The 18883-nt window shown below is 38.4% G+C and overlaps 1 protein-coding gene across 1 annotated transcript; it reads left to right on the top strand.

Annotated features, from left to right (window-relative positions):
- Positions 1–6871: 6871 nt before the first annotated feature.
- Positions 6872–16380, top strand: CD69 (CD69 molecule). Its single transcript, XM_013008534.3, has 5 exons — positions 6872–6940; positions 10900–11022; positions 12964–13163; positions 13511–13614; positions 15104–16380. Exons 1-5 carry the CDS (start codon positions 6877–6879, stop codon positions 15213–15215), a joined length of 603 nt encoding a protein of 200 aa, XP_012863988.2. The 5' UTR covers positions 6872–6876; the 3' UTR covers positions 15216–16380.
- Positions 16381–18883: the final 2503 nt, after the last annotated feature.

Genomic DNA, 18883 nt, shown 5'->3' with positions numbered 1-18883 from the left:
CACCCCCACCCCCACCCCCACCCCATGGGTTTATTATAACTTTACTGGAGTAGAAAATTTTTCTCCCTCGGAGTTGCTGGTGGTTTTGAACTGCCGACCATGTGATCACAGCCCAACTAGTAAACACTATATCACCAGGAGTCCTTTGGGGAAGGGTTAGAGAGAAGGTAATATTCCCTTCAGAAGTTTATAAACTTAGAATGAAGATATGTGAGAGAAATAATAGTTTCACATTTTGATATTTTTATTGAATTAATGTTTCTAAGATTTTGGACATGTTGTCAGGAGAGCCCAGTCCCTGGTGAATGACATCATACTTGGTAAAGTAGAGGGGTAGTGAAAAGAAGAAGACAATCAACAAGATAGACCGGCACAGTGGCTGCAACAGTGGGCTCCAGTCCAGGGGTCATTGTGAGGATGCCGCAGGTCTGGGCAGTGTTTTGTTTTGTTGTACATGGGCCACTATGGTCAGAACCAACTTGTTGGCACCACCAACAGCATGACTTTGTAGCAATATTTTTACCTATACTCACATATATAGACAGACAACATTATTAGCAATAGTATCACTATTTTTGCACTAATTTTTCAGTATTGACATATCTATTTTCCCTTTTAGAGTTGAAAGGATGAGAATTTTTTTTTTACATATGTTTGAAATGAACTTGTATGTCATTAAGGACTTGAAGTTCATTTCGATTTTATTTTTCCCCCTTCTTTTAGCTACTCAGATTAAGAACTCCTAAGCACATAAACAGGAGTCCTTGTACCATAAAAGTCACTTGAGCTAGACTGCAGCATCCTGTCCTTTGCTTTCCCAGACAGACTGGGCCCTCATTGCATCACATCAACGATGATGCCATCATTTCTCAGCTGTTATCTCTTAGAGCTTTACACCAAATGCGGAACTTTCCTTTCTCATGTTTTTTATCAGATGAGCATTCCTTTAAGTATCATTAAATACCTAATGGTTACTACTGTTAAAAAATTAATTTTCTAATTCATCTTGTTTTCATTGAACCTTTATTAATCAGATGCAATATGCTTAATTTACAGAATACAAAATAAAAGCTCAGGGAAGTAATGTAGGTTTCTTAAAGCTGGACTGTTTAATAAGTGCTTCACATGAGAGCTTCAAAAGACATTCAAAACATTACTGGGGGAAAAAAAACCATTATCTTTCAATTCCATTTCTTTCTATGACCTTTTTTGTAGCCCCTCTTAGATATTAAAGACTCAGTGTTGAATGAACAGGCATGACTTTGTTCTTAAGATTTTACCTCATACTTACAAGTGAATTTGTAAAATTGCAAAAGTCTGTGAAGTGAAAGCGAATGAGGTCATTGACAATGACTTAATTGAAGCTAATCTAAACAGATGGTTAAGGAAACTCCTGTGAGGAGGCAGCATTCCATGTAAAATAGAAATTAGAAGAGTCAGTCATAAGACATCCGAGAACAGAAGGAAAAAGAGCAAGAATACACTCTATAAAGTTAAAATGGCTTAGCTTCTACAAGGAACCAAAACTTAAGGCCAGTGGAGTAGAAAACTTTACTGGAGTAGAAAATTTTTCTCCCTCGGAGTTGCTGGTGGTTTTGAACTGCCGACCATGTGATCACAGCCCAACTAGTAAACACTATATCACCAGGAGTCCTTTGGGGAAGGGTTAGAGAGAAGGTAATATTCCCTTCAGAAGTTTATAAACTTAGAATGAAGATATGTGAGAGAAATAATAGTTTCACATTTTGATATTTTTATTGAATTAATGTTTCTAAGATTTTGGACATGTTGTCAGGAGAGCCCAGTCCCTGGTGAATGACATCATACTTGGTAAAGTAGAGGGGTAGTGAAAAGTTTTGTACCTGGGTGGTACAAACTATAAAGCACTTGCCTACGTACTATAAAGTGGTAGTTTGAACCCACTCAGAGACATTCTGAAAGAAAGGCCTAGAGATACTTTCTGCAAAGGCACAGCCTTTGAAAACACGTTCAAGCCCAATTCTATTCTGCACGCATGAGGCCTCAATGAACTAAAATCGACACAAGGGCCACTGGTTTGGCTCTTGTTTGGCTGGTGGGCCTCTAGGGACTAAAAAAAAGAAATGGTTCTAGATGATCAAATGTCTGCCCATAAAGCCTGGGGGAGTGGTGGTAATTTTTTTTCATAATGCCAACACGCATAACCATTCTGGAATATTCAGATTTAAAGGATAATGTCCAGCTAAAGGTATTACATTTTCAAGTGCATATTGTTAGTTGCTTTCAGGTGTCATGGAGTCAGTTCCAACTCAAAGTGATCCCATGTGCACTAGAGCGACACTGTCCAAGCTTGTGTCATCCTCTCAACTGGTCTTATGTTTGAGCACATCAATCCAGCTACTGTGTCCCTCCATCTTTGTGAAGCGCTTCCTTTTTTTTCCTGCCCCACTACTTTACTAAGTTTATATAAAATCAACCGCACTGCCATTCAAGTGGATTCTGACTCATTAGTGACACTATCAGGGAGGGTAGAATTGCCCCTGTGGGCTTCTGAGGTCACAACTCTTTACAGGACTAGAAAGCCTGGTGGTTTTGAACTGCTGACTTTGCAATTATTAGCCCAAGTCAGAACCACTATGCACCAGGGAACTGGACTGCTAATACAACAGCTCAGCCCCATCAGCTACTCTGCGGGAGAAAGACGAGGCTATCCGATCCAGTAAAGAGATACTGTCTTTAAAACCCTGTATACGGTTGTTACAAATCAGACTTGACTTGATAGAGGTGGGTTTTATTTTTATTTCTTTATATGAGTCACCAGACAGGGTAAGATACATTTTCCCAAAACCTCACTGCTGTAGAGTTGAGTCTAACTCATAGGGATCCCGTCGAACAGAGTAAAACGGTGTCTTTGGGTTGCTGAGGCTAAAACTCTTTATAGGAATAGAAAGCTTCATCTTTCTCCTATGGAGCAACTAGTGGATTTGAACTGCTGGCTTTATGGTTAGCAACCCACCACATAACTCACTAGAAGTAGTATAATGGACCATTATTTTTACTTTAGTCCAATTACTTGTCAAAAATTCATCTTACCATGTGGAAAGACATGCCAAACGTTACCACTGTGTTCAAAGATAATTTCTTTCTTATATATCTTATGAAATTGAAAGAATTTAAATGGAGCAGATTTATAATAGTCATATTATCTCATAATTTTTATAGCATAATGAATATGGTATCATTTTGAGTTTCACCCAAATATCAAGTTATAAGAGAATAATTCAGCATGTAAAATGGGTTCAACCAAAGAAATTAATAAAAATATAAGCAATAAATTCTGAAAGTTCATTTTAGGTACCGAACGAGATTCTTCCTCCATCCTTCATTAGCAGCATCCAGGTACACAGAGTCACATCTTCAACCACAAATGTCACAGGCCTCCTTAAACAGCATCCTATAATTTGGAACCTTATGATTTTCATATGGATTTTTTATTCACTCATATTCATCCATTCATTCTTTAAATAAGTATGTATTGAATACATACTGTTGCTGCTGTCGCATATCTTGAGGCATTTCCAACTCATGCTTTTCTTGTTGTTAGTTCCCGTCAAGTGGATTCCAACCCATAGTGACACCACGACGCACAACAGAACAAGACACGGCCTATCCTGTGCCATCCTCACAGTGGTGCCTATGCTGGAGCCCATTGCTGAAGTCACGATGTCAATACTTCTCTTTGAGGACCGTCTTCTCTCTCAGTGCCTCTACTTTACTACACATCATGTCTTTCTCCAGGGAACGGTCTTTCTTGACAACCTGTCCTAACCACGTCAAATGAAGTCTTTCCATCCTGGCCTCCAAGGGTCACTGTGGCCATACTCTGTCCAAGGCAGATCTGTTTGTCCTTTTAGCGGTTCATGGTACTTTTAATATTCTTCTCCAGAAGAGCAATTTAAATGCATTGATTCTTCTTGAGTCTTCTGTATTCGATATCCAACTTTCACATGCCTATGAAAAAAAACATGACTTGGGTCAGACGCACCTTAATCCTCAAAGTAACATCCTTGCTTTTTAATACTCTAAAGAGGTCTTGGGCAGCAGATTTAGCCAGTGCCACTCGTCTTTTGATCTCTTGACTGCTGCTTCTAGGAGCTTATAACTCAGAGTGGAATGGAACCTTGCCTCATCTTGGGCCATCTTCTCAGTAGCAGGTATATTTGAACCCATTGATGCAGCCTCAGTGTCAATCCATCTTGTCTGGGATCTTCCTCGACTCTTTACCAAATATGATGCCCAGTTCTTAGGTAAAATATTAGAAACACAGACAAGACAGATCAGACAATGTCCTGACCTCCAAGTAGCTTACATTCTAGCCAAGAAAGTAGATTAGAGGATTGTATAATACCAGGTATTGAAAAATGTTCTAGAGAAAGATAAAGGTGGGTAGAGTATTTAGTTTAGTTGTGATGGGAAGCACACTGGATTGCTGACTGAATTAAAGGAGTAAGAAATAGATGAAGATTGTTAGAGCAAAAATCTTCTGAAGAGAATTCAAATTTGCTGTACAGGAAACATGGAACAACAGAGAGGTTACTTTTTGAGTGGGCTGTGACTAACAGGGTGGGGATTGTGGGTAAGTTGGTCTAGGGTTCAACTATGTACAAGCCTTTTCAATTGTGATAAGAGCCTAGAATTTAATGGTAATTTGGATAGAAATTCATTGAGGGCTGGAATGGAAAATTAAAAATCTAAGTGTGGAAAAATGAGTGGAAGCAAAATGACCACTCAGAACCAACACATACCTGTTTGTGTCATCAATGTTTTCACTAATCCACTCTGGATGATCATTCCAAGCCTACCTAAGTGGATCAATTTCACCAAGACTTTACTCTGAAAATAGAATCTTTTTGTTCTAGAAACCAATATTAATAGTAAAATAATTTTTAGGCACAAAGATTGTTAACCAGAGTAATAGTTTGATCTATATCCACCCTCACCCCCAACTAAGTTGCCATTTATAGATATTCTGCATTCACTTGGCATTAACGTTACTAACTTATCTGGATATTTAATAACATAGCATTATAGTTTTTCTTTTCTCTCTTATTTTTTTTAAGTTTTTTTCTTTAATAAAAATTACACTTGAGAAACATCCTTCGTGGTAAAGTGGAGGGTCTGAAGAAGAGGAAGACCATGAGTGAGACAGATTGACACAGTGGCTGCAACAACAGGCTTCAGTTCAGGAACAATTGTGAGGACAGCACAGGACCAGGCAGTGTTTCGTTCACCACATAAGGTGGTGATGGGTCCAAACAGACTTTGTGGTAGTTACATCATCGGGTGTCAATTTGGCACTTGAGAGGATTACGATAGAAGGGATGGAGTCTAGTCTGTCAATCGGGTCATAGCCAGTGAGGCCTCTGTGTGGGTATGGCCTTCTCCTGAGGATTCTGGGAATTCCTGGACTTCCTCCTTGAAGCTAGGAGAGACTCTCTCTCTCTCTCGGCTCGCTTCTTGGAGATTCTCTACTGACAAGGCTGACTCCCTGAGAGACATTCATGAGGAGAATCCACATGGACCTACCCGAATGCAGCCAGAACCCTGGACCTGGAGAAGCCACATAGACACCCCTGTCAGTGCTGAGATACGTATAATGCCACTGGATCCACAAGACTTCCCACCCTCTGGCCTGTGATCTTCCTGCATTCAGCATCATTGCATGTGTCTCGTGAGTCTGAAGAGGACTTTATATATTGGTATTGGACATATGGGCCAATATCAAACTTATGGGCTTGGACTGGACTGGGTTGAGATGCTTTCTTCATGTATAATTACTCCTTATATAAAACTCTCTCTTATACACACACACACACACACAAAAATTACATTTGAGATGTCTGGAGCTTCTGAGGTACCTGAAAAACAACAACAACAACCAAAAATCTATTGTGTGTGTATACATGTCGGGGATGTGATTGGTGAGGTGAAATCAAGGAAGTATAAAGACCCTTACAGCTTAACAAGAAAATGAAGCACATGATGGCAGGTAAACACTTGTAGAATACAGTGAGGAAGTTCCAGACCACAAGTTTCTATTTCCTGCATTAAAGAAACTACTTGATACCTAATCTTTCTAAACCGGTAGAATAAAAGAACTAGTCCCCAGGGACTAGTGAAGTGAATCCACACTTCTGAAAGTCCATCATTGCTTCCTAAGTAAAACTTAAGAGATCAACAGAGATCTACGAGGATAGAGAGCTTATCATCCTGCTTCAGCAATAAAACCTATGGCCCAGACAGTGTGGGGCACATAGAGTGTGCTGAATAGATACCAGCTATTAAGTGATGACTGGGACTTCAGGGATGTAGCACCTCCTCATTGCCCGGACTGCATTGACCTCAAAAATACAAATCTTGAAGCCAGTGGACAAAGCAATACTTAGTATGATAAATGCAGACTTGAATTTATACACTAAGGACAGAATCTGACTTAAATTTCTATCTTTTCCTTATCTTTGTTAGAGTACATTGCCTCTTGAACTATTTGCTTTTGCTACATATTTAAAGACAGAGAGCTCAGTTCTTGGGAAAATCCCATGTGCCCCTTCATGCTACACCTGCAATTGTGAGAAAGCACATTTCAGACAGTAGGGAAAACCCGTCTCTCACCACAGCAACACATTGTAAATGGTCTGGGTCACTGAGGCATAAATTAAAGAGAACTGGTGTCACTGGGGAGGTAGGAGGGAAGAGGAAAGGGGTGGAGACAACACAGGGGCGTATAAATGCCGAGGCGCCACAAGAGACACAGACCGAAAACGAGCCCCAGCAAAGACTTTCCACCGCAGACTGACTTAACCCAAGATTAACCAGGGAGCGTGGAGCAAACTGAAGATGATTCCAGAAGATTCTTCCATGACAGAAAACAGTTCCTTGCACCCAGAGAAAGGACAACAAAGTAAGTCAGATCCGATCTCTTATATATTGACGATATGTGTAATATGAGGCGGCTTCCAAAGTATCTCAGAATATTCCATTACCTTTTGAATTCCATTTTTTCATGAACCTTTTGATGCTGTTTTGTACATACTGGTACTTACAGGAAAGCAGAATCTTGTCTTTTTGGAGAACTTGGGTTCTATTTCAATGCAAATATAAAGGAAAATAGGGAGAAGTAAAAACTTTCACTATGAGAAGGTAGGGTAGTTAGGAGTTGAGAGGTACCTGCAATCATGAATTTTAGATCTTTAAAGATCTTTTACTTTGTTTCCATCTATATCATCTTAATTTTTTTAGAAAACGTAAATGCTCTCTACTCCCCTCCTCTCTCCATTAGTTTGCCATAATCAGCTGCACACGAGCCAGGGAGCATCCCTGAACAATTCTGTTGACCACATGAACAAATACATCTTCGACTGCATACCCTGTATCATTTGTCTACTTTCTGCATGCCTCAACTCATGTGCTTACAACCGTGTCCTGCCACTGTTAGAACTGTGCAGGCTTCCAACATTTGAGAGAATAACTATAGGGATAGCTTTGTACCGACGGCTCCCAGGGGTAATGCCATGAAAAAATGCTTGAAACTGAAATCCTCTGCGTCAGGAGTCTCTATGGGTCTCTTCCTCTTCATGCCAGCCTCTATTTCTTCCTCATAAACACAGGCTTCAAATTCGACATGAGTCTGACAGGGCTATCATGTCCTTCATTTTTAATTAAAACGTTATCATCTTAGCGATCTACACTTTCCTGTCTTCCAGCCATTGACTCTCTCCCACCTATCTATTATATTTCCAATCCTAGAATGTTTTCTATTGCTTCTTTTGCCTTTCTCCTGTGACATGTCCCTCGTGGTTTTTTATCCTTTTCCCTCCCTAATACAGGAGGTGCCCAAAGCAATAACATTAAGAACTAGAGTTTACTTGTAAGCAACTGATATCTAGAAGAAAAGGAGTGTTGGGGGGGGGGGTGATGGACATAGAACAATCTAGAAGAAAGGATTGTTTTTTGAGAGTGTGTCTATGAGACTGATTCACATGTAGCACACTATCAGTCTTCTCTACTAAAGTTGTCTTTGGCCTACAGACACAAATTCAAATTTGGAACGAGGGTAAAGCATTAGCTCTTTTAGGGAATCAGGTGAACCATAATGTATAGCTTAGCTGAGCTTCCAAAAAGGAAAAAAAATGATAACAATGAAACAATCTGATAACGACAGAGAGAACTGAAGTTGAAAGAAGTGCCTAATATTTTCCTGAAGCTATCCAAAATTTTTGTTCAATTATTAGTTACACCAGCCTTGTAGTTGCTTTCTTAGTATAAATATTTTAACACCATCCTTGAGTGAGTCCATAAAAAATAGTGATTTGTTTTCAACTGCATTCATGAACGAGCCTGGTGAGAGACCTAGAGGAAGCTTACTGTTGGGGCAGTGTTTAGTCACCCAGGTGACAAAGCAAAGGGTTGCTAACAGAAAGGCCAAACCAAACCATTTACTGCCAAATCAGTGTGACTCCTAGCTACCCGATGTGTTTCGGAGTACAACAGTGCTCCTCAGGATTCTCAAAGGCTGGGGTTCTTTTTTTAAAAAGATCATTTTGGGGGGCTCTTACAGCTCTTATAACAATCCATCCATCCTTTGTATCAAGCATGTTGTTGTATCAAAGCATATGTTGCCATCATCATTTTCTGAACATTTACTTTCTATTTGGGCCCTTGGAATCCACTCCTCTTTTTTCCCCCCTTACCCCAGCCTCCCACTCTCATGAATAAATTATAAAGTATTCTTAATTAGCTAGCCAGTCATTTATTCTGAGATGACTCACGGTGAATTCAAGCAACCAATCTTTGTGTTAGCAGCCAAATGCCGAGCCATTTTGCACCATCCAGGACCTCTGTGGGTAAGAACTGCTACCACTAAGAGATGCAGTGTCTTTCTGAGCGTCATCTCCACAGATAATCTGTTGGGTGGGTGATGGGTTGAGTTAGGATCTGAAAAGCATGGTATTTGGCTGAATGAGTACTTCCGGAGCAAACAGCCCTGTTACTGCAGTTCAGTCCAAGCAGCATGACTGGTTCACACATGATAAGAAGTGAAACTAGACAGATCCCTGAGCTGGCTGACTTACCTAGCAGGGGCTGCTTCCAGTAACAGAACTAGATTGGAGTGAAGCAAAAGTTTTCCTTGCAAAATCTGAATGCAGATTTATGCTGGAAAGAACATACTCCAAAGGAATCAAAAGTTGATATTGAAACCCACTATATGATCATTTACTATGAATGAAATAGTTCTTTGTAGTTTATCCTGAGATAAATGTTTTAAAGAAACAAAATAAATGTATTTCAATTCATGTCCTTTATAGCTATGCCTTTTAGTTATAAAAGTCCCACCTTTTTGAACAAGAATGCCTCAAGAGTTGCAGGTATTTTCATAGTTAGTATTGATAGTATTCAAGTCATACATTTCACTTTGAGAACATAATAGGGAATTATATTTTTCTTGTGAGGTGGCTTTTTAAAAACCCTGATAGCTCATCCTAACAAATATTCCATCCAAAATATGTCACAAAATTTTCTTTTTCCTTTTTCAATTATTTGCTTATAGTCTAAAGTTTACCTTTCTATTTTTCGAAGAAGTATCATTAATATCCTATTCATATTCTGGATTCTTACACAAAATTTTTCTTAATGTGAAAAGAAAATTTTAAATTTGTTTCATCATTACCTATCCAATATTTAGCTATAAAACTGTATCTGAATGTTCACTCAAAAATAATTTAATTATAATTTGATTGTAATTGAGGTGTATCTTATGTCAGTGAATGCACAAGTCATAAGTGAAAAATCTAATGAATGATGACACTTGTATTACTACTCCACTATAATACTTCCAGCACCGTGCAATGTTCTTTGGTCTCTCCCTGTTAAACTGATCTTCCCACACACATAGAATCAACCACTCTTCTTATTCTTATCACCATATCACATTTAATTTCCTGCAAATCAAATGATAAAATCCGTAGTCTTTTGTAACTACATTTTTAATTCAACTTAGTATTTTGAGATGTAGTCATGTTGTTGCATATAGCTATTGTTATTTCCTTTTTAAAATTGCTAAGTAGAATCCCCTTGTATGGCTATTTCATGATTTAAAAAAAATTCAGTCTCTTATTGATAAGTAATTAGATTATTTCTGAGATTTAGCCCTATGAATATTCTTGTATAAAACATTTTGCAGACATAGTTTTATAGAACCATAGAATCATAAGGTAGGTGTACATCTAATTTTAATGACAGTTTTCCAAAGTGTGTTTCCATTTTACACACCCATGAACAGCGTACAAAAAATATTATGTGTTCCCTGTCTTCATCAATTATTGGTACTTCCAATCTATTTTTAGTTGTTCTAGCTGTAGAATTTATACATCAATTAAATATTTTATTTTAGTATATTATCCACCTTTGTACTCATTTGCATTATCTCAAACATCAAGTTAATACAAACAGGTTGTACCTAGAATGTGATTTTTATAAGTTTTGTTCAGTAATAAATGTTCTGATTATGTTCAAAACAATAGAATGACAAATTTAGGATTTGAGTACTACTAATTACATACCCTCCCAAAACACAAACAAATTCAACTCACTGCTGTGGAGGTGATGCTGACTCATAGTGATCCCGAAGGACAAGGTAGAACGGCCCCTGTGATTTTCTAAGATTGTAGCTCATATTTTAGGGCTTCAATACTATTTCTCGATTGTTTCTCTTCTAACCACAAAGAAACTCCAAATTCACTCAAAATGTAGAGAAAATTAAATTAGAATTTTGGTACATTTAACTGCTTCCATTGGGCGTTAGATATTCAACCTCTCTTACTTCTAGAACCTGCCTGATTGCATCAGCTTTCTCTCTTTCAGGTAATGCCACCAGCTCCCATTTTTCAACACATCATGAAGGTTCACTTCAAGTTCCTATCCCATGTGCTGTAGTGACTGTTGTCATCATCACCATTTTATCCATCGCTCTCATTGCCTTGATAGGTGAGTCATGAGTCTATTCACCGTCTCGCAGCTGGAATATGCATTCCCAATTGAATGAACAGTGATCGATTGTGTCTAAATAGTCAGAAAAATCGGCTCTACTCGGGATCCTCTCATCTACTAGACATGACTATTTTCCTAATCAATGCTAAATGCAACCCTATGTTTTTTCAATACTACTGAATTTTCCAGAGCATCTGTATGAATATTAAAATCATATATGATTTATACATTACTGTAGGGACAACTACATTTAAGCAGATGTTTAGGTCTAGAATGATGGGTATTTTAGATCCTAGGTAAATGAATATTTAATTAGAAAAACTGTGGACTTCACATCCATTGTTGTCAGGAAGAAAATATCGAAGCCATAGATTTACAAGGATCTGGGCAATCTTATCTTTTACTTAAAGTGTCACAAAATGGTAGAAGGGTAATTCATATATATCTATAAATTCTCAGAGACTTAATGATATGGTATCTAATGCATATGTCTCCACCAAGATACACTTTTGCCTTCAACAAACATGAAATTTTATAATTTGACAAAACACCACCAACCATTGACTTCTTTGCAAATTCTTCTCTCCTTCACTTTTCAATGTATTATTAAATCTAGAGCATTATGCAAGTCCTGTTATTCAGCACTACATTCAAACTTTATTTGGAATGTATAATTCAGTTTACCTTTTCTAGTTCAAAGACTATTTTCTGGAGTTTTCTATATTCCTGAAACTTTCCAAGAAAGACAACCTTACTATTGCGTCTCCTGTCCAATGACAATTAGATGCAATGGAAGACCACTAAGCTGAAAACCACCTTCCTTCTTATTCTTCAGCTCACCTTTGAATTTTTTTTTTCTTTCTTTTTTTTTTAACATTTTATTAGGGGCTCATACAACTGTTATCCCAATCCATACACACATCATTTGTGTAAAGCGCATTTGTACATCGTTTCTCAAAACATTTTCTCTCCGTTGAAACCCCCGACATTAGGTCCTCATTTTTCCCCTCCCTCCCCGCTCCCCCCTCCCGCATGAGCCCTTGATAGTTTATAAATGGGTATTTTGTCATATCTTGCCCTGTCCGACGTCTCCCTTCACCCACTTTTTGGTTGTCGGTCCCCCAGGGAGGAGGTCACACACAGTTCCATGTAATCGGTTCCCTCTTTCCTACTCATTCTCCTTTTACCCTCTCTGTTTTGCCACTCATACCACTGGTCCTATAGGGCTCATCCGTCCTGGATTCCCTGTATTTTCAGTTCCTATCTGTACCAGTGTACCTCCTCTGGTCTAGCCAGTCTTGCAAGATAGAATTGGAGTCATGGTAGTGGGAGCGGGGAGGAAACCTTTAGGAACTAGAGGAAGGTTGTATTTCTCATCATTGTTACATCGCACCCTGACTGGCTCATCTCCTCCCCGAGACCTCTCTGCAAGGGGATCTCCAGTGGCCTACTAATGGGCTTTGGATCTCCACTCTGCACTCCCCCCATCATTCACTATGGTAAGATTTTTTGTTCTGATGATGCCTTATACCTGATCCCTTCGACACCTCGTGGTTGCATAGGCTGGTGTGCTTCTTCCATGTGGGCTTTGTTGCTTCTGAGCTAGATGGCTGCTTGATTACCTTCAAGCCTTTAAGACCCCAGACACTATACTTTTTGATAGCCGGGCACCATCAGCTTTCTTCACCACATTTGCTTATGCACCCATTTGTCTTCAGTGATCCGTTTGACACCCCGTGATCACACAGGTTGATATGTTGTTCCATGTGGGCTTTGTTGCTTCTGAGCTAGATGGCCGCTTGTTTACCTTCAAGCTTCACCTTTGAATTTTATCCTTTATTTTATCTCCTAACACAACCCAGAATTCCCTGAACAAGTGTTGCATGCTGTAGGTATTTCTTTGGTTCCTTTGTTACAAACAAATTTTCCTGTTCACAGAGGGCCAGTACAATTGTCCAGGCCATTCTACTGCCTTGGTGCCATCAGACAGCCCAGCTTCTCCATGTTCGGCTGGTTGGATTGGATCCCAAAAGAAATGCTACCATCTTTCCACAAAAAGAAGCAACTGGACCATGGCCCAAGGCTATTGCTCTGAACATGGTGCTACTCTTGCTCTCCTTGATTCTGAAAAGGAGATGGTAAGATAATATTAGTTAAATTCAATTTTACAAAGTAATAGTATTTTAATTGGTAGAGTTGTGTGGTTTAGGGAAACCTTTCCTTCTAAGAAAATACCTTATCTCCTCGGTAGGAAATGTAAGTCACAGAAAGGCATATGATCAATCCAATGTCAAAATGAGAGTCCAATTTAATCTTTTAAATTTGTTTGAATTGCTTAACTTCAGAGACAAAAAAAGCCATGCATATCCTATATGGAAGTCATACGTGATCAGTTCAGTTTTGAAGTTTCTAATTGCAGCTTCTGAGAAATAAGTTTTATTTTTTATTTACCCTCAACGATTGTCTAACATATGCTTTCTTCAAGATCTTTCTAAAACAGTATATGAGTGGCCTGGAACACTGGATTGGGATGAATAATGAAACTGGTCAGACATGGAAGTGGTCCAATGGCAGAGAATTGAATAACCGGTATGTCTCCACAGTGCTCCTCACTTTCCCAGGCTGCCAGCTCACGAGAACCACTTTCTTTTTCTCCTTTTCTCCTTTCACAGCATGTAATGTTCCTCTCTCTGAGGAAACTGCTTTCCTCTTTCTGAGGATAGGTCTGACAGCCTCTTTTGTATGCTTACACTCTGGAATTTTTTAAGGAAGGCATAACATTATTGATTTCTTTTGCTTATATCCTCAGGAAACTTTACAATGAATGCTTCTAGTCATGTGTTCAGGAACCCTGGTGGCACAATGGTTAAGCACTCAGCTGCTGACAAAAAGAATGGCATTTCCATCCCATCAGCAGCTCTTTGGAGCCCTGCTAGCATGATGGGTTACATGGTGTGCTATTAGTCACTGTGCTAACAGTTCAAAAGCATCAGCCACTTCACCGAAGATAAGCCTTTCTACACTGATAAAGATGTACAGCCTCAGAAACCCACCGGGTCAATACTACTCTGTCCAATAGGGTCTCCATGAGTCAGAATTGACTCAGTGGCAATGAGGGGCTGCATGGAAAACATAACATGGTGACTTTGTCCCATAAAGATCATTGCCTAGGAAACCCTGTGGGCCATTCTACTCTGTCCTCTAGGGTCACCTCGTTTATCTCCATGGCCCGCCACAGGCAGATCAGAACTGCAGTGTGAGGAACAGGCTTACCATAGTTCGTTTGGAAATAATCCAGGTATAATTCCTATGATGAAAGAAAAAGAAAAAAGAGCATCATTTCTGATCTCTTGTCAATATTTTACTGAGGAAAAGAGTTGCGGGAAAAGAGTTTTTCTTAAATTTTTCCAGTTTCTATTTCCACAGCGAGACATAATAATATTTTAATGCCTAATTAGAAGTGTCTGTGAACATGAGAGAAAATTTCCTGCAGCATTAAATATATTCAATCTCTTTCCATTCCTAGTGAATTCTAAACTATAAATTTATAAATTTAAAACTACAAATTTTTTAATTTGTAGGACTTTTAAAGTTTGGTGTTAATCTTTGCCTTCTGACATTCAGAGTTGAAAAAAAGAGAAAGCTTTATAATGATTAAGGCAATATCAAAGAGATGATAATACAGGTTTCTAGAAAAGGAATTCTAAATATGTATCACATTCTAAACCTGTTTCATATCCATGAATGGGACCCTAAAATTGTATGAACAGGTAAAAAATATTGAATATTTCTTCATCATAGAAAGTATTTCTCAAAGGTTCTACAAACTTAAACAGCTAATGAAACAAATGGAATTCTTTATTCCTAGCTTTGGAAATTCTTTCCAGACGTTAGTACCATGAATTATTTTCTACTGTCTCTGCAGATGAATTTGCAACATTTTTTTTTGCTGATTATCTTGCCTCATAGATTTCCACTAAGCAGAAAAGCAGAGACCACCACCACCACCACCTTTCTTCTCATGTAAATCTACACAGAAATCATGAATGAAGTTCATAACTTATTGTTTGTTTAACAGGTCCAGCGAGATGGAGTCTGGAAATTGCCCATTTTTTAATACCACTGATGTCAGCAGCACAGCTTGTCAAAGGCGTTTACACTGGATATGTAGCAAACCTTCCCATCAATGAAGAAACACATCGCTTATCGACTTCCATGGATGCTGCTCTATGGGCTAAGGTTTTCCCAACAGATTCTATGGAGACATTTTTTTCCCTGAATTATTCTGAAAATCTTCTTCGAAGAAAGACTGTGGAGAAAATTGAGAAGCATTCCGGACAAACCTGAATTGTGGAATCCTCTTTCATGCTCTGGAAACCAAATAGGGTGACTGACAACTATGCCAAAGAACGAGAACAAGGAATCTTTTCAGATGCACTTTATTATTTTTTAAATTCAGAAATGTATGTTTTAAACTAGGTTTAATTTTATTATTTATTGTTGAGTGACTACCAACAGTGAGTGCCGGCCTTGCTTTTGCACTATAGGAAGGAGGAAGATGGTGGCGGTAGTGTTTGACCTGAGGGGCCGCTAACTACAAGGCCCACAGTTTGAAACCACCAGCTGCTCCACAAGAGAAACAATTGGCTTTCCACTCCCATAAAGAAATATTGTCTCATAAATCCAATGGGGTATTTGCGCCCAGGCCGATGGTCTTGCAATACGTTGATATCAACTAAAAGGCAGTGAGTTTGGTTCAAGAGTTGAAGTAAAAACAAAACAAATCACCTGGATATAAGCAGAAGGAATATTACTTGATAACATAGATATCGGTTAGAATGTATTTCTCATCAAGAGAACATTTTAAAGTGGGTAAATGCCTATTAAATTCAACTTTGAAATATTTCTCTCTTTGTAGAGAAGTTTGCTAAGTTACTTTGCAACGTTAGTTCTCCAAAGGAGTAATCATGTATTCATGTTTATGTTGGTTTGGGATGTTTTTTTCACTTCCTCATTGCAGACAGGTCCTTTTCAACGGAAATTTTCCTTTTTTCTGTATTCTTCTTTTTTCTACCCTTTAAAACTTTAAATACAGCATTTTCCCAAGAAAAGACAAATGAATATGATGACTATTTTTAAGCAAGATTAAAAAGTGTTGGGAAATGTACAATATATGATATGGCAAATCCCTATTAGGAAAAATTCTGTATTATTCAAACCGGTAAAAATATCAGTCATATCTGGTAATAAACCTGTGACTTCCCCAATCAATTCTATCATGTGCAATACTTCATATGAAATGATTTCTATGTGCAATAAATGTGTTTATTTGTACTTTTCTAAAGTAAAATTATAAGCTGCTTTTAGGTTTGTGAAAATAAAAGTAGAATCAGCAAAATGGTTTCCAAGAAGTGTTTATTCAAATACATTAATAATTATATCCTTTTGATCTCCCAACTCAAGATCTTTGCCCCTTACATCATACTGTTCTGTTATGTCTTCTCAAGCGCCCTTTAAATTCTTTCTGCTTAGCTCTTTGAGTTGATCGTTTCTAGATTTAGCTGTTTCTGGAGTATCTTCTGACATCCACTTTGGTCTTTTCTTTCTTTCCTGTCTTTTTCATGACCTTTTGCTTTCTTCATAGTTAACGTTCTTGGTGTCATCCCCCAACTCGTATGTTCTTCAGACATTACTGTGCAGTGTGTCAAATTTCTTGAGATCGTATCTAAATTCAGATCACATCTTACCTGAGTTTACTAGAGAAATAGAACCAGTGACACATACGCATACACAGAGAGATTTATGTCAAGATTATGACTCAAGCAGGCAAATCCAAATGCAAGCATGTTCCAAGCCCATGAGTCGGGTTTGAGACTAGATGGCTTCTCTTTACAAGTGTAGCTGTGAGGTCTGGTGAACCCAGCCTGGCAGGAAAACTAGAGGCGGGTGGCTACAGAGGCAAATGAACCCAAGATCGGCAGGGCAGATGGAAGGCAGCTGACAGCTTCTAGGATTGGCAGATTGGTAGGAACTATGGCTAGTCATTGGCTAAAGCTCAGAGGTTGCTGAGCAAGAAGCAGAATCCATAGCCAACAAAAACCAAGCAATCTTTTCCACAGGATCTACTTATTTTGTAACAGGTCATAGCCTAGATCAGCGGTTCTCAACCTGTCAGTCGCCACCCCTTTGGGGGTCGAACGACCCTTTCACAGGGGTCACCCGATTCATAACAGTAGCTAAATTACAGTTATGAAGTAGCAACAAAAATAGTTTTATGGTTGGGGGGTCACCACAACATGAGGAATGAATTAAAGGGTCACAGTATTAGGAAGGTTGAGAATCACTGGCCTAGAGGAGATTTTCTTTCAATTGCATCAGGTTTATGACTTCCCGCCCTACTCTTACAATTGATTGGGTATGCATAGCCCCATTACAGAGTTGACTACATTGCATTAGGTTATATCATGAGGGACTACTAGTTCATAGCTGTCAAATCATTGACAATGCTGCCCAAGGCAGTTGACACAAAACCTAACTATCACAGGCAAGATGTACTAAAGGTCATATTTTGGCATTTGTGGGCTTCTTTTAGTTTCTTCAGCTTCAACTTGAACTTCCATATAAGCAAGTGATGGTCTAGCTCAACCTTGTTTTGGCTAATGATCTTGAACATCTCCATAATCTCTTCCCCCAGAGATTGTCAATTTGATTCCTGTGTATTCATGTGGCAAGATCCACATATATAGTCATTGTGTATGTTGTTTTAAAAAGGGTATTTTCAATAAAGTCATTGGTATTGCAAAACTCTATCATGTGCTATTCAGCTTCCTTTCTTCACCTACGCCATCATTTAAACTAATGTTATTTCTTTGTTTCCAATCTTGCATTGCAATCCCAAGTAATTTTCAAAGCAATCTTTTTGCATGTTTGATCAATTTGAGACTGAAGTCATTGGTAGAACTTTGAATTTCTTTATCACTGGCTTTAGTGGTTCAAGATCTTAAAATGTTATTTTTGACAAAACTGAATATTCCTCTTGAATTTATCATTAATATCATAACAATCCATGTGATTGCCTGGTTTAAAATGGCTAATGGTTCATTATAGTTCACTTTTGCCTAGCTATCAATCTTTGTGTTCTATTTAATTTTGATGATCTTCAATTTTCCTAGGTTTATACTTCATATTCATACTTCATACATTCCACATTCCAATTATTAATGGATGTTTGCAGCTGTTTCCCCCGCTCATTTTGAATTATTTCCTACCCGTAGGTGAATGTCCCTAAAGCTTTTGTTGTTTTTCACATCATTAAGGTTGACTCTGCTTTGAGGAGGCAGCTCTTGCGCCGTGTATTCTGAATGCCTTCCAACCTAATGGACTCATATTCTGGCATTGTATCAGACAATGTTCCTCAACTATTCCTGTTTCTAATGACCAATTCCTCAGAAGTGGGCACTGCTTCCTGCTTCCTAGTCTGTTCTTGATCTGGAAGCTCTGCTTAAACCTGTTGACCATGGGTTACTCTATTGGTATTTGAAATGCCAATGGCAAAGCTTCCAGTATCACAGCAACATGCAAGTCACCACAGGATGACAAACTGACAGACGAGTGAGTGGTGGGTACAAATCATAGTCACAACAATATTTACCAAAGGGCTGTTTTAAAAAGGGAAAAATCAAAAGGTACTAATCGTCCAAAACTAAGATATAGTCAAATATATGATTTTAATTTTTAAAAAATCATTTTATTAGGGGCTCCTACAACTCTTTTTTTTTCTTTTTTAACATTTTATTAGGGGCTCATACAACTGTTATCCCAATCCATACACACATCAATTGTGTAAAGCGCATTTGTA

This window comes from Echinops telfairi, unplaced genomic scaffold (genome assembly GCF_000313985.2).
Source record: "Echinops telfairi isolate 266 unplaced genomic scaffold, ASM31398v2 ScPeMD7_40;HRSCAF=151, whole genome shotgun sequence".
Taxonomy (NCBI): Eukaryota; Metazoa; Chordata; class Mammalia; order Afrosoricida; family Tenrecidae; genus Echinops; species Echinops telfairi.
Note: the sequence above shows the minus strand (reverse complement) of the source record. Positions and strands in the feature narration are given on the sequence as shown.